Consider the following 15,582-nt stretch of genomic DNA (forward strand, 5'->3'; position numbering starts at 1 on the left):
GCCAATATTTGACAAGTTTTCTTGTAAAATAGTGACTTAAGACCATTATCATTGGTTATTACGTCAGTTAAATTATTTAATATTTTATATTTAACAGTAGTTTACGTTAATAGTTTGTGGTTTGTCGAATCATCGATACTGCAGTGTCTGTGTAACTAGTTTGTCGGAACACGCCCATAGAGTTGCTGCTTTCTGAGCAAGAATAATAATTGTCCACCAGTATTATCTCGTACAGACAGGGCAAGACTTGTGAGCCTGCTATTATTGCCAAGGGGCAAGGGGGTAGTGTGCCTACAGTTGATCCATTTGTGTTAACAGAGACCTGATCTTATTGAGTTGGTGAATCACGAGGCGATAGTTGCTCAAATACGCGAGGATCTGGCTGCTGAGAGGGAGAAGTCTGTGAGAGAAGCTCTGGAGCAGGAGAGACTGCGCTGGGAGGCCAGGCTTGAGCAGGAACTCAGACAGGCCCGCTTGCGCTCTGAGGCAGAGAAACAGGTGAGTGCAGCATACTGTAGAAAGATGCTTATTTCATTGTTGTGCACAGTTACGTTGTCCATCCAGAACTTGAATCTGAGATTCTTTAGGTTCAAGCTTGGCCAAGGACATGGATTTTAAAGAGTATTAAAAGTCATTAGGATGATTTCCTTTAAGAAGAACCAAATTTGTGGATCCCATGTTACAGATTTATGAAATGTACGACAATCCTGTCCCTAGTAAAATGCTGCGGGATGCTGTGTAAGCCTTAGGGTCCCGTCTCTATAAAAATAAGGCTCTAGGCAAAATTTGTTGGCCATTTCTCAGTCACATTGAATATTGATGCTAAAGAACTTATGCAGTCGATTCCTTGGTAATTTTCTGCCCAACGGAAGGTTCTTCACTGCAAAACCAGCATTCTCCAACCTTTTCTCTTTTCCACTTCCTCTTAATCTCCTACATATACAATCCATGGTATCTTAAAGTTGTTTTATCATCTGGTATCTTCTGCCTCGAACTTTTCTCCTGTTCACCATTCCTTCCAGTGCATCCTTCAGTAGGCAGTTTCTTATTAACCAGTGCCCCTTCCAATTCCTTTTCCTCTGATCAGTTTCAGCATCATTCTTTCTTCATCCTCTCTTTCCAACATAACTTCGTTTCTTATTCTGTCTGTCTGTTTCACAACCCTTCATTCTTCTCCATATTCACATTTCAAATACTTCCAGTTGTTTCTCTTCACTTCACCGTAATGTCCATGCTTCTGCCCCATACAATGCCACACTCCACACAAAGCACTTCAATAGTCTCTTCCTTAGTTTTTCCAGAAGATGCTCCTTTTTTTATTAAAAGCTTCCTTTGCCATTGCTATTCTCCTTTTGACTTCCTGGCAGCAGCTCATGTTACTGCTTATAGTACACCCCAAGTATTTGAAGCTTCCACTTGCTCTACTGCCTCTTTTCGAATTCTCACGTTTACCTTCTTTATTTTTCTTCTGATAACCATGGTCTTCGTCTTGTTTGCATTTATCTTCATCCCATACTGTTCACAGCTGTCATTTAGCTCCAATAGCATATCCTTTAGTATCATCTCTTGTTTACAACGCCATATCATCAGCAAATCTAATGCACTTTATTCTTCTTCCCATGTTCTGAAAACAGTTCTTTACTAAATCCTCCAAGTAGACGTTGAACAGAGTAGGTGATAAAGGTCAACCTTGTTACACTCCTCTATTTCACTTCCTTCTGATATTTCTTCCCCTAGCCTGACTTTGACTCGTTTCATGTAAAAATTACTACTTAATAGCCTCCTCTCTTTCCAATCCACACCGATTTTCTTCAGGATCCGCATAAGTCTATCCCAATCCACTCTAACAAAAGCATTTTCCTGGTCCACAAATACTACATACACTTCTTTATTTTTCTCTAGGTCTATGTACAGTGATTTTTCAAATAATATGGACATGGGTCATGAATTGTCTTGCTTCTTTGTTATAATTTCTTGTCAACATGTAGAGCTATAACATTAAATTTTGTGACAGTGTGGGAAAATTTATGGCAAAAGTTCGACAGTTGAGAGTGGAACTGGCCGAGGGGGAGGGAGCCGAGGAAATAAGGGAAAGAGTTATTAATTAGTGTTGTAATGATGAAGTAATTAGGGGATAATGTTCTTTTTGTATTTACTGTGTCTTTTTTTTCTACTTCTATTTTATCGCGTGTGTATGTTTTTTTTATGTATTACCTTTATATTTATTAGTTGGATTATTTCGTGCAGTCTGAATAAGGAATTGAATTGTTTATATTTATATTTATATATATATATATATGTTTCACTGTGTTTTTTTTTCTCTCTCTTTTCATATCTTACATTTATTTTATTTTTACTATTTTTGTGAAATTTGGTTTGAAGTTAGATTAGTTGTAATTGTGATAATTAATGATAACGGTAGTAATAATAATAACTGTTGTTTTACTATTTTATTATTAGTAGGTATTATGTTCGTTTTAAGATTCAAACTGTGCATAGTTATAGCATGAATGGCCGTACGGGCTCGTGCGAAGGATCTTGTGTACATGAGTTTGTATAATTTATTATGCATCAATAAATGCACTTATCTATCTATAATATTTAGGAATTTAATTTCGTGAACTTGTATGATGTGAATGTTGGTTATCGGTCTCCAGGTGTGGTTCAACGAGGCAATGCGTCGGGTGGTGGATGACAAGGAGCGGCAGTTGGAAGTACTGAGGGTGCGAGAAGCATCTCTGATAGAGGAATGCCAGCGTCATCGGGAAACCATCCGTCAGTTAACAGACAGCAGAGATATTGCAGGTGCCCAAGGGTAAGTGAAGCATCTGACCATTTGTGTGCCAAGGGGTGTTCACATTGAATTAATTCCAATTGAAATGTGTATCATGACTGTTGAACTCAAGTGACAAGTCAAGGTTTAGCAGACCTCCATCTTAAGTAGTCAATGTTTGTTGTAGTTCTGAGATTCATTATCCCAAATCTGTAGTGACGATCACATAAGAATAGTTTCTGAAAGAGTAATTTAGTCATCTCTTCAGTGTTGCCAACTAATGCCAGATATCCCCAAAAAGGATAAACTCACAATGCCATGTACTATAATAATAATAATAATAATAATAATAATAATAATAATAATAATAATAATAATAATAATAATAGTAGTAATAATAATAATATTAATAATATAATAATAATAATAATAATAATAATAATAATAATAATAATAGTAATAATACGAGGGGGATCCAGGAAATAACGACCGTTCGCGCATACCCGCCGCGCAGCTGACTCCCCTTCCTTGTTTGAAGGTCAACTGGCTTCCTTAACATGTGTTCTCATAATGTGAGTACTGGTTGCAACAAGTCGCCATTGTGCATTTTGTGTTACTTCAAAATGAACGACGTGGTTGATAATCCCGCCGACTGTGAGATGAGGAATGTGATTCGATTTTTGAATGCCCGACATTTGAAACTTGCAGAAATTTACCGGCAATTGAAAGAAGTGTATGGTGATACTGTAATGAATGAAAGAAATGTGAGAAAATGGTGCGAAATGTTCAACAATGGGCGAACAAATGTCCACGATGAAACTCGACCCGGACGCCCATCACTCATCACAGAAGACCTGAAGACTAAAGTGAACGACAGAATCTTGCAAGACAGGCGCACATCACTCGACGAATTGCATATTGCCTTTCCTGACATTTCTCGTTCTTTGCTTGGTGAAATTGTGTCGCAACATCTTGGCTATCACAAAATCTGTGCACGATGGGTTCCACGGCAACTGAGTGACCAACACAAAACTCAGAGAATGGCCTCAGCATTGACATTCTTGATGCGATATCACACAGATGGAGACGCCTTTCTTGATCAAATTGTGACTGGTGATGAGACCTGGGTGTCTCACAACACCCCAGAGACCAAGCGCCAATCACGTCAGTGGCATCATCCCTCATCACCCAAGAAACCGAGAAAATTCAAACAGACTCTCTCAACACAAAAAGTCATGGCTACTGTCTTTTGGGATCGCAAAGGTGTTCTTTTGCTGGATTTCATGCCAAAAGGCACTACGATCAATGCAAATCGTTATTGTGAGACTACGGCGAGCCATCCAAAACAAGAGGCGAGGAATGCTTTCGAGAGGAGTTGTGCTTCTTCACGACAACGCCCGCCCGCACACTGTTGCTTCAACTCGAGAATTGCTGGATCAATTCGGTTGGGAAATCTTTGATCATCCGCCCTATAGTCCAGACCTTGCTTCTAGTGATTTTCACCTTTTCACTAAGCTGAAAGACTTTCTGGGTGGTATGCGTTTTGGAAGTGATGAAGAGTTGAAGAAGACAGTGAACACCTGGCTTAATGAACTGGCGGCAGAGGAGTATAACACGGGAATTCTAAAGCTAGTGAACAGATACGACAAGAGAAGTAAAGGAAGCTTCAGTTATGTAACAGACTTTGTTTTTTCAAATAAATATATTTTTTTTAATTATTACAACAAAACGGTCGTTATTTCCTGGATCCCCCTCGTAATAGTAATAATAATAATAATAATAATAATAATAATAATAATAATAATAATAATAATAATAATAATATCATCTTGCTTATTTACATATTTACCACATCTCACCTTTATGTTTGGAGGTGTTTTCTAAATGGTTCAATAATTTGTGAAAGAGTATATTTTTCTCCTGGTCCTCTCGCACATTATGTTATTAATTAGTAGATTAATATGATCTAATATTAAAATGTATTTTGTCTGACAACATGAAATTCATTGCTTTGCTTGAACAGAGGAATTTATGATTCACGAGACTTAACCTAAAAATTTATTTTGTATACTCACGTGAAATGATAGTACAAACTCTGAAAACCGAATACCACTTTGAAATGTTTGTTTAAGAATATTTACTCCTAATAATTTTGCTATCCTAGTTATAATTGCTGTGTCCGTGTGCATAATTCCTTCTTCATATCTTCTTTCTTCAGTTCATTATACAGGGTCTAGCAGAAACAATAATGCTGTCTTGTATCTTTATCTGTTATCCTTATCTTTTATCTTTCATTCATACTTTGTCTTTACCCTTTTTCTTCCATTCTTATAAGCCTGATATTCCTGTAACAACATACTGGCATTTACATATTACGTGACACCACTGGATCCACCTAGAAATTACGTGAATCCAGACTCTGGCCTTTATTCCAGATCTGACTCAGCAATGTGGCCCCTGTTAGACCGCGTGGATGCGTTGGAAGCCGACAAGGCACAGCTGGAGGCCCAGCTGGCAGAGGAGCGGGAGAAAAAGGTGGCGGAAATGAACACTTCAGTAGCCGTTGTGCAGTGAGTATTGTACATTGGCTTTCTGTACCACAGACTTGGCTTCAAGTCTTAGCACAAGTGGAATTTGTGATGAAAGACAATACTGCTGTAGTAGACTTTATACTGGTTTTTCCATTTTTCCAGTTGCCACTTCACCATTTCTCCTTATTATTATTATTATTATTATTATTATTATTATTATTATTATTATTATCATCATTATCATCATCATCATCATTATTATTATTATTATTATTATTATTATTATTATTATTATTATTATTATTATTACTATTATTCGGAGGTGATACGTAGATGGTAGGATAATATTAAAATGGACTTGAGGAAAGTGGGATATGTTGGTAAGGACTGGATTAATCTTGCTCAGGATAGGGACCGATGATGGCTTGTGTGAGGTTGGCAATGAACCTCTGGGTTCTCTAAAAACCATTTGTAAGTAAGTAAATATTACTTACTTACTTACTTACTGGCTTTTAAGGAACCCGGAGGTCCATTGCCACCCTCACATAAGCCCGCCATTGGTCCCTATCCTGAGCAAGATTAATCCAGTCTCTATCATCATATCCCACCTCCCTCAAATCCATTTTAATATTATCTTCCCATCTACGTCTCAGCCTCCCAAAGGTCTTTTTCCCTCCGGCCTCCCAACTAACACTCCATAAGCATTTCTGGATTCGCCCATACTTGCTACATGCCCTGACCATCTCAAACGTCTGGATTTAATGTTCCTAATTATGTCAGGTGAAGAATACAATGCGTGCAGTTCTGCGTTGTGTAACTTTCTCCATTCTCCTGTAACTTCATCCCTCTTAGGCCCAAGTAATTTCCTAAGCACCTTATTCTCAAACACTCTTAACCTGTGTTCCTCTCTCAAAGTGAGAGTCCAAGTTTCACAACCATACAGAACAACCGGTAATATAACTGTTTTATAAATTCTAACTTTCAGATTTTTTGACAGCAGACTGGATGATAAAAGCTTCTCAACCAAATAATAACAGGCATTTCCCATATTTATTCTGTGTTCAATTTCCTCCCGAGTATCATTTATACTTGTTACTGTTGCTCCCAGGTATTTGAATTTTTCCAACTCCTCAAAAGATAAATTTCCAATTTTTATATTATTGTTATTAATATGTCTATGCCGACAGTAGTGATATTTTCTGTGACTGGTGTTAACACGTTTGGTTGCAGGGAGAGCAGCAGCAGCAGGGATGCAGCCACGAGCCCTGAGCCATCGCAGCGCAGCAGTGTGCAGGAGGAGCATCCATTCAGGGAGAAGCTGGTTCGTGCCCTTTGTTACTTGTAGAGAGGCCCTACTTTAAATCTTCCTCACTTCATGATCTCTACTGTGTAGTTCTGGGATACGAAGTGTGAAGAGGAAATAATTATTGTGATGCTACGGAAAATTGATTTCGAGATTTTCGCGGACATGCACGTTTTTAGCATCCCTGATACCAAAAAAGTGGTTTTGGGATGTCTGCCAATCTGTGTACAGTGATTTCCTCGAAGCTATTGAATGAATTTTGTTCTTATTGAGTATCTAAAAGGCACGATGAATTTCATTCTTGAAGTGTCAACAACACTCATGCCAGATAGTTTTTTGTTTCTCCTGAAAATTTATGTTGTTGGACTATGTTTTTTTAAAAAAAAAACCGTTCATTTACTCACTATTTGATTAATCTACTTGATGTATAAATTCATTTAACATTCAGGCATATTTTTTAAAAAATCAGTAATTGTACTTGTACTGCAGAAACCCATACCTTTTAGCCGCTTGAGTCTTCTGATTCAATGCCCTATCTAAATCACTAAGTGCAGCTAATTTAGTTTCCAAACTGATTTGTTTTCGTGTTACACCTGTCATCACTAACAAATAACACTCAAATGTGAAGGAAGACAGTGGCAGGAATCATAAAGGCAAATCCTGTTGAGGGTCATGTGCCTTGAAGTAGGTAGAGTTCTGTTGTAACATACTCCTTGCACAGAAAGCCACGATCAGTCAACAAAAGTATGAATGGGGATAGTCGAAATAATGGGAAACATCTTTAAGAGGGCGATTTTTTTTTGTTAATAGAGATTTTCCTGAAGGGGGTGACAGTTGAAAATTTGGTAATTTACAGTCAAAAATCGCATTCTCCTTTTCTTGTAAAAAATTAATCAACAAATGCTCTGCGATGCTCGAAAACATAAAAATTACGCAATATATAAATGGCTGCACTCTTGAACTTCAATTCTATGCATATTTTACAATCTGTTTCCTCACACTTTTTTTCAGTACATTTCGTCAGGTTCAAGTGTAAAGGCTCTTACAATTTTGATGATAGGAACATGAAATTTTTACTGCATGTTCTATACACTGTGGCTAACAAAATATCGCATGGGTTTTATGATGAAATGAATACTTATTGAAATAAAAAGTGAAATAGTTATAGTAGCAGTGGAACATTTCTATTTTTAGGTGTGCAGTGGTTGTACATTTTTTTCCCCCTTTTTTAGTAAAGATATAGGAAAACTGACATGTGATGTTTTTATAAATATGTCACTGGTATCGCAAAAAAAAAAAAAAAAAAAAAAATTCAAACATTTTACTCAAAAATTGATCGACACATTTCATTTTGAAATATGCAAAATTACGCAATATATAAATGGCTGCACTCTTGAACTTCAATTCTATGCATATTTTACAATCTGTTTCCTCACACTTTTTTTTCAGTACATTTCGTCAGGTTCAAGTGTAAAGGCTCTTACAATTTTGATGATAGGAACATGAAATTTTTACTGCATGTTCTATACACTGTGGCTAACAAAATATCGCATGGGTTTTATGATGAAATGAATACTTATTGAAATAAAAAGTGAAATAGTTATAGTAGCAGTGGAACATTTCTATTTTTAGGTGTGCAGTGGTTGTACATTTTTTTCCCCCCTTTTTTAGTAAAGATATAGGAAAACTGACACGTGATGTTTTTATAAATATGTCACTGGTATCGCAAAAAAAAAAAAAAAAAAAAAAGAATTCAAACATTTTACTCAAAAATTGAGCGACACATTTCATTTTGAAATATGCAAATTTTTCAGAATATTTCTGTTAATAACTCAGAAACTAATTGACTCACAGAAATGAAACTTCACCACATCATTGTCTATCACACCGTGACATAGCTTGAAAAATGTAGAAAATAGAAATTTCACCCATCACAAAGGTTTTTCTTCAACCTCTGCTATCTTGAATTTGTCTCTCCAAACATTTCTATCTTGTGTATCTTCTTCTGATAGATTAAAATTTTGTAGGGAATATTTAATGTTGTGTGTCCAAATAGTCATTGGTCTTCCATGTTGTCTTCTTCCTTCTACTTCCCAGTCGTATATTAATTTAGGAATGCTCTCCATTCCCATTCGTTGTACATGTCTGTACCATCGTAATCTTCTTCTTTTTTCTACTATTGTAGATATATTTTCTTCCACCTTCATTATTCGTCGAATCTCTGTTATATCAAGTAAAAATTGAAATATTGAACATGAAAACCAAATTACAAAAAATTATTATAATGTTTTTATCGTTCCATCAATGTTTCCTTAAGACTTTGACCATCATTGTAATGATGAATAAACCATACATGCATTCTGGAACATTGGTTTTCTTGGTGACCCAGCTGTGATTCGCAGGAAGTGACATTTGTGTTTGATTGTATTCAGTTAGATGGATATAATTGTTTTTGAAAAACATCTGAATTTTTGCACTTTGTTATACAGGAGACAGACATTTTTTCTGATTGATATGAGTGTACTGAAATGTGCAGATGATCCTTCTAATGGGAAAACACAATTATATTCAAATTTTTTGTTTTGTGGACAAAGTTTCTTTTGAAAGTTTGCTCCTCAGTTATAGTGCCCCTGATGCTACTCTCAACTCAACAACACTGATTCACATTAATTATCCAATAATATTCACTTAATTTTACTGGTAATTTCTCTCTCTTTTACTTCTCATTTGTTCAGATATTCGTTCACTTTAATCATAACTCTCTCTAGATTGTTTTTATGTCTATCTCACTACACTCTTTACACTTCCTCTTCTGTTCTTATTTTATCACTTCTGCCACCCTAACTTTCTTGCACTCACTTTTTAGCACTTCACTTCCTCGCTAATTCCACCTCCCTTACTATTCTGTCCTCCATTTTGCCAGTCTCTTTTAATGCCCTCTCAAAAGTTTTATATTATTAAATGCATGAATTTTTTATTTGGTTATTTAACGATGCTGTATCAACTACTCGGTTATTTAGCGTCAATGAGATTGGTGATAGCGACATGGTATATGGTGAGATAAGGCCGAGGATTCGCTACAGTTTACCCGACATTCGCCTTACAGTTGAAGCCTCCAATTCCAAAACTGTCTACATCCATTCTTAACAATTTTCAGGAAATGCCAAAAACTGATAATTTTTTTCCTAATTGTTTGCAGTGTTCGTCATATTAGAAGCTTATTTATGGAAGGAAAGAGGGAATTTAGGCACAACATCCATTAGAAAATTGCTAGAGACATTTAGGTAGATGACGAAACCGCCATTATCTCAATTTAAAAAAAAAAATGGATTTAGACAGTTTTTGAATTGGACACTTCAGTTGTACACATGTATTGCAATGTGTTTAATTTTGTCGTGATTATTTTTATTTTTATTGTGTACTTATATTCCTGACGTTTCATATTGGAGTGATAATCCACAGTTGATTCCTGATTTACCACGAAAATCGTCTGTAGCTGCATTTAGATTGGCAACAGGCCATGACTGTTTGGCCAAGCATCTGTATAGAATTGGAATATATCAGTCTCCTAACTGTCCATTGTGCAACTCAAATCAAGAAATGGATTCAGAACATCTCAAAATCTGTGCGTCAGTGGCTAACCATGACAATATTTTTGAAAAATATTGGAGTGCAAGAGGTCAAATGACTTTATTGTCAAATGCCTGGCATTAGAAAACAACAACAACATATTCCTGACGTAAATTTACCTATATAAAAATTCACTGTTCATATACAATCCCTACTTTTTGAGGTGACCTGATTTTGAGACTTGAAAATGTGGTCATCTTTCAGTCGCGTAAATATAGTAATCAAGCCAAATGGAATTCTGCTGAATGATCCACTTATGTTATGTAAGTCGGGAGCTGCCTCTTATATTATCTTTGTGACACGGATTTTTAATTCTATTGTCGATGTAGTAGTAATGTTCCCCACTCCCCTGTCATGTGGTTTGAGTCGCTCACGTCTCTCTTGCAGACGAGGAGCACCACGTCCCTCATCCAGCAAGGCAAGATCAGCATCGTGTCGTAAGTACCTGCTTTGCTGTGCGGTTGATTCGCTGGGCCGTGGGGCTGCTGCTACATGGATCTCCTTGTTGCAGATGTAACGTGGGAGATGCGGTGCTGGTGGTGTGGGATGAAGAGCACCGCAACTACACCATCCTCCAGGAGACAAGCACGCTCTACTTCCTGCACTCGGACTGCCTGGAATTGCTGGGACTGCGACCTTCATCTGGTCTGTTGCTTTCAGGAGATAAACTAGAACTAAACTGTTATTAAACTGAATTATAATGAAACAGTAATACGAGAGTCACTTACTAAGTCATGGCAACTATTTTTTTCTGTGGAATCCACACTGTGATCCACATTTTTCGATATGCAACAATGACATTGAGATGTATGGTACTTTTTGATGCCGCTAGATGGTGTAGATGTTCAAGGATGGAAGAGGAAGGGATGCGCAAAAGTCAGTTGGTTTTCAATCGTTGTCAAGTATGGATGTTGGTCAGCTAGAACAACGTGCGTACATAAAAGTAGCAAATGTTTTGCGATCAAAACACTAGGGAGTGTCACACTCAACTCGTAGAAGCTATTGGAGATCATCCATACAGAATTGTTGCAAGGTGCGTAACAACTTTCCAACTTGGACAAGTAGCAAGTACCGCCATGCAAACAACACAATGGGCTCTACAGTACTGGAGATGGGAAGTACTAGACCATCCCCCCTACTCGTCCGATTTGTCACCATGCGATTTCGATTTGATACCGAAATTGAGAGCTCCATTGCATGGAAGATGTTTCCTTATATGAGAAGACATTTCCAAGTCGTGTGACGTGAGATTACCAGATTGTATAATAATAATAATAATAATAATAATAATAATAATAATGATTTATTTTAGCTGGCAGAGTTAAGGCCGTAAGGCCTTCTCTTCCACTCAACCAGCAAAAAGTATACATACATATGCATGAACTTACAAAGAATTCAACAATTTGACGTAGATGAGAGTTACATATATACAAGAGTTATTTACGAATTAAACAACAAAATACTATGAACTATTAATTAAACACTGAGATAAATTGTGTAGCAGAATTAAGCTAAAATACATAGAATGTTAATATATTTCAAATAATATTAGATAATAGAAAGAGATTATTATGAGACAATTTTGAAAATACAGCACTATCAGGATGATGTCTAAAGAATGAAGTAACAATGTAGTCTGTGATAGTTTAAATCAGTATGATTGGAGTGAAATGCTAATAAGGTTATCTTTTAAGCTGTTTTTAAAGGTGTTTATTGTCTTGCAGCCCCTAATACTTTGTGACAAGGAATTCCATTGACGCGAGGTGGATACTGTAAAAGATGATGAATAACAAAATGTTCTATGAAGGGGTATACTTAGCATGCCACAGATAAGTGATCTGGTATTTACGTCGTGGTTAGAGTATAGATAAGAGAAACGAGACGAAAGGTAATTTGGTGTTGAGGTGTGCAGAATTCGAAAGAGTAAAGACAAAGAGTGTGAAGTTCTGCTTTCTTTAAGTCGGAGCACTGCACTGATGGTATTTGTCGCCTTCCTCATAGTTGGTAGCAAATGATTAATTGCCTTGGTGATTACTTCGAAGGTTCTTAATGCGCTAATGTGCGTGCAGATTATTGTGCTTAACATTATTACAGTAGATGAATTTTTTTATTTTTACTCTTCTATCTTGTCTACAATACTTTCTGAGTACCCATGTAACAGACGTTATTGGTAAAGTATATCGTGTATTTTCATATGTATATTATGAAATGTTTGTGTAACAACACATTTACCTGCAAAAAAATAGTTGCCATGAATTAGTAAGTGACCCTCATATAATGGAACTGAAAATTAATGGTAACTAAACTTAAATTAAACTCTAAATGAACCAAACTTTAACAAAACTTTTAGCATTTACTGAATTACTAACAGTGCCATTGAAAATCAACGGGAAATTCACAAAATAATACATAACATGACAATAAGCATTAGAAGTATTTTATGAAATGAAAAAACATTAACTAATTACCCCATTATACTAGCTCAAAAGGCCAATATTATTTCTTATATAATAGTAATATACGTTACAAGAGCGGTATGTTGACGTTTTCATGTTCGAGGAAAAGATTGAAAAAGCGAAACGTAGTTGAGCTTTTTTAATTTCCGAGAACATGAAAACAAACATACCGCTCGTGTATCATACATTATTTTGTGCGAAGATCGTTTATTACATACCTGAAAGACGAATTTCTAATTAGTTGCAATGAAATCTCCATGTTGGTTTCTGTTTAATGACGGCAACTTCAGAAAACCAAAATATCTTTCTTCAACATTGTTGCTATAAAATGTTTTCTGTGTTTACTATACTCCAGCAGGCCATGATATATGTCCGTCTTTTTTTCCCCCAGTCTATAAATGCGAACTTAAAACAAACGGTAAGGTTATGTAATGATTTATTTTTCATTTTAATATTTTAACAATATTATTTATATAACATATTGCAGTAATAACATCGGCATCTGGAATCTTGTTGATTTTTTCACGGCTTCCTTAATGTTACTTGTATCAGGAATGCAATAAGTTTCGTGGAGTAGTAGACTTTACTTAATTTTTGCAAATATTTAAAAACAATAATTAACATTGCAATTTAGGTGAAATTGCAGTGGTAAGTTTCCAATTTATAATTATTACTATGTTAAACGTCTCTAAAAATAATATGTTAAAAGCCTAAAGCAGTAAAATGAATGTCGCGCTTAAGCGGTAAGAAGAGGGAAATTGTTATGTGTGTTAGGTTGGGAATACTGAATGTGGTATTTCACACTCACTGCGTATTGGTTCTGGGCGGAAAACAAGCAAATACGCACGATCTCGCACAAATTATGTTACATTATGTGTAGGTATATTCTATATGTGTATTGCACATTAGAACAGAAGGAACAACTTTTTAACCTAATATTGTGGCTATACATCGTCCATGCACAGTCATTTAACAGCTTTCATCTTTCTAAATTGTCCTTTTACATGACGAAAACAGCAACTCTAGCATAGGAAAATGGAAAAGACTACAGTAGCTGCAGATTCCCGATAAATTGTCCTTGAGGACTGACTGACTTCATAATATTTTCTTATTTGAGGACTTTGCCGTCCTCTATTGAATGTTGTGTATTCCATGACTTTGTGTAATCACCACGTAAATTCTATTAATAGAGAAAAATGATGATACGAAGGCAGAGAGTTTGGCCGGCACTGTGAATCGGATCCTGGCATAGCTCAATCAGTTAAGAGCACTTAGCACTTCAAGCTAAGGGATTCTGAGTTTGATTCCCGGTGCCAGAACGAATTTTTCTTCGTTAATAATAGTGACTGACATCAGCATCATTTTGATTTTCCAATGCTCAAATGAACAGCCATTCGTGACTTGTATTTTATCTAACTGTAGTATATTATTGCTAATGTCGTATAGCAGCAGGCTTTGCTCTTTCTCAGCAACAAAATAAAATAAATTGCAATATTTTTCGATTTATGCCATTCGATGTTGGTGGTTTGTGGTCCAAAGTCGTCTGAGACAGAAACCAATAATTGAGGACCGTTTTTGCAAAACTTGCTAACTGCGAAATTTGCAAAATTGAGATTTTGATGGATTCATTAACATAAGGCAGGCCTCTACATGATGTTCAAAGCGTCTTAGTAAAGTTGGGTAGTGTGTCTTGTAGTGTAGTCAGTGTAGTGTAGTCTTCATTGTAGTGTGTCAAAATATTATCGTTTTTTCCAAAACTTGCTTTCTGCTATAAGTGAGACATACACCAAAACCTGCTTACTATAGTGTTTTGTCTCTCCTGTAAAATTTATTTTTTTTCAGTTAGCAAGTTTTGCAAAAAGGGTCCTCAATTATTTTCTGAGTGTATTCTCTCAAAATGAAATATTTCTGGTTTCTAGAGTCTGTTTCTGTGACTCGCCATTTTCGAAGGACAGCATGGGCTAGACAGACATTTGTCTTTTATAGAAGGTTCGTTCCAACAAGCGGTTCATGGATCAGTTCATGTACGGTTCCTGTACCATCTTATGCGCATGCGGTAGTTGAGCATCTGCTATGGGATTGAAACTAGACTGGACGCTGTTGGAACGCTTTCACGGATCGTTATGTACTAAATCCAGAGATGCTATAACTGTGATCATCTTTGCTAAGAACGGGATGCTTATTATTATCATTTCGCAGCTAATTCTAATTGCAGAAAATAGAATTTCGATCATTTTCTATAAAAAGATGGCAAAAAATATGGAAGGCAAGAATTCCGCTAATTCAATGTCGTGTACTGGGGGACTCTCATATAAAAATAGTTATTTTTTTTTAATTATTAATGTATGTACGTCATTTATTATACTTTTAATCAAAGCTGCATGTTGAAATTGTAATTAACTATTTCAATACCCAAATTATTTCCATTCCCTTTCTTTTTGGCGAAAATTTAAATTAAATCTCTAGTTTTATTATTCGTCTGCACTGTCACTTTTCATCTTAACCTCACTGATGTGAACAGTCGATCATGTCTTTCTTCAGTATCCAGGAGACGTTGTTGAGCTTATGTGCATGCGCGTCTTGCGTACTCTTCCGTACATGCCTCAATCTGCGGACTATTTCTGACCATTCCGAACCTGTGTCAAAAGCTTGTTGGAACGCCCGACTGCAGTACATGTTTCCGGTTCAGGACTGGTTCGGATTGTGTTGGAACGCTTTTTCTGTACTGCGCATGCTCACGATGGTTACAGACAGTCCTGACTGTTGTTGGAACGAACCTATAATAAGAAACTATAATCAAATTATTACTGAATAATAACTGGACTAAACTAAATTTGAATAACAACTGGAGGTAGGATTTTGTAAGGAAATGCGTAAATGTTATTGCTT

At 36.2% G+C, this 15,582-nt stretch overlaps 1 protein-coding gene across 3 annotated transcripts in view; it reads left to right on the forward strand.

The window, feature by feature from the left end:
* Atg17 (autophagy-related 17) overlaps positions 1-15,582 on the forward strand; it is a 110,617-nt gene that overhangs the window by 89,065 nt on the left and 5,970 nt on the right. For 2 of the 3 annotated variants that reach the window (XM_069842502.1, XM_069842501.1), the window contains exons 15-20: positions 319-498; positions 2,658-2,815; positions 5,209-5,343; positions 6,535-6,625; positions 10,625-10,674; positions 10,749-10,882. In XM_069842502.1, coding sequence (XP_069698603.1) covers positions 319-498; positions 2,658-2,815; positions 5,209-5,343; positions 6,535-6,625; positions 10,625-10,674; positions 10,749-10,882 — 748 coding nt within the window. Of the gene's footprint in view, positions 1-318; positions 499-2,657; positions 2,816-5,208; positions 5,344-6,534; positions 6,626-10,624; positions 10,675-10,748; positions 10,883-15,582 lie in introns of those variants that run through there. The other variant, XM_069842503.1, reaches the window with a different exon arrangement.

Source organism: Periplaneta americana, chromosome 12 (genome assembly GCF_040183065.1).
Source record: "Periplaneta americana isolate PAMFEO1 chromosome 12, P.americana_PAMFEO1_priV1, whole genome shotgun sequence".
NCBI lineage: Eukaryota > Metazoa > Arthropoda > Insecta > Blattodea > Blattidae > Periplaneta > Periplaneta americana.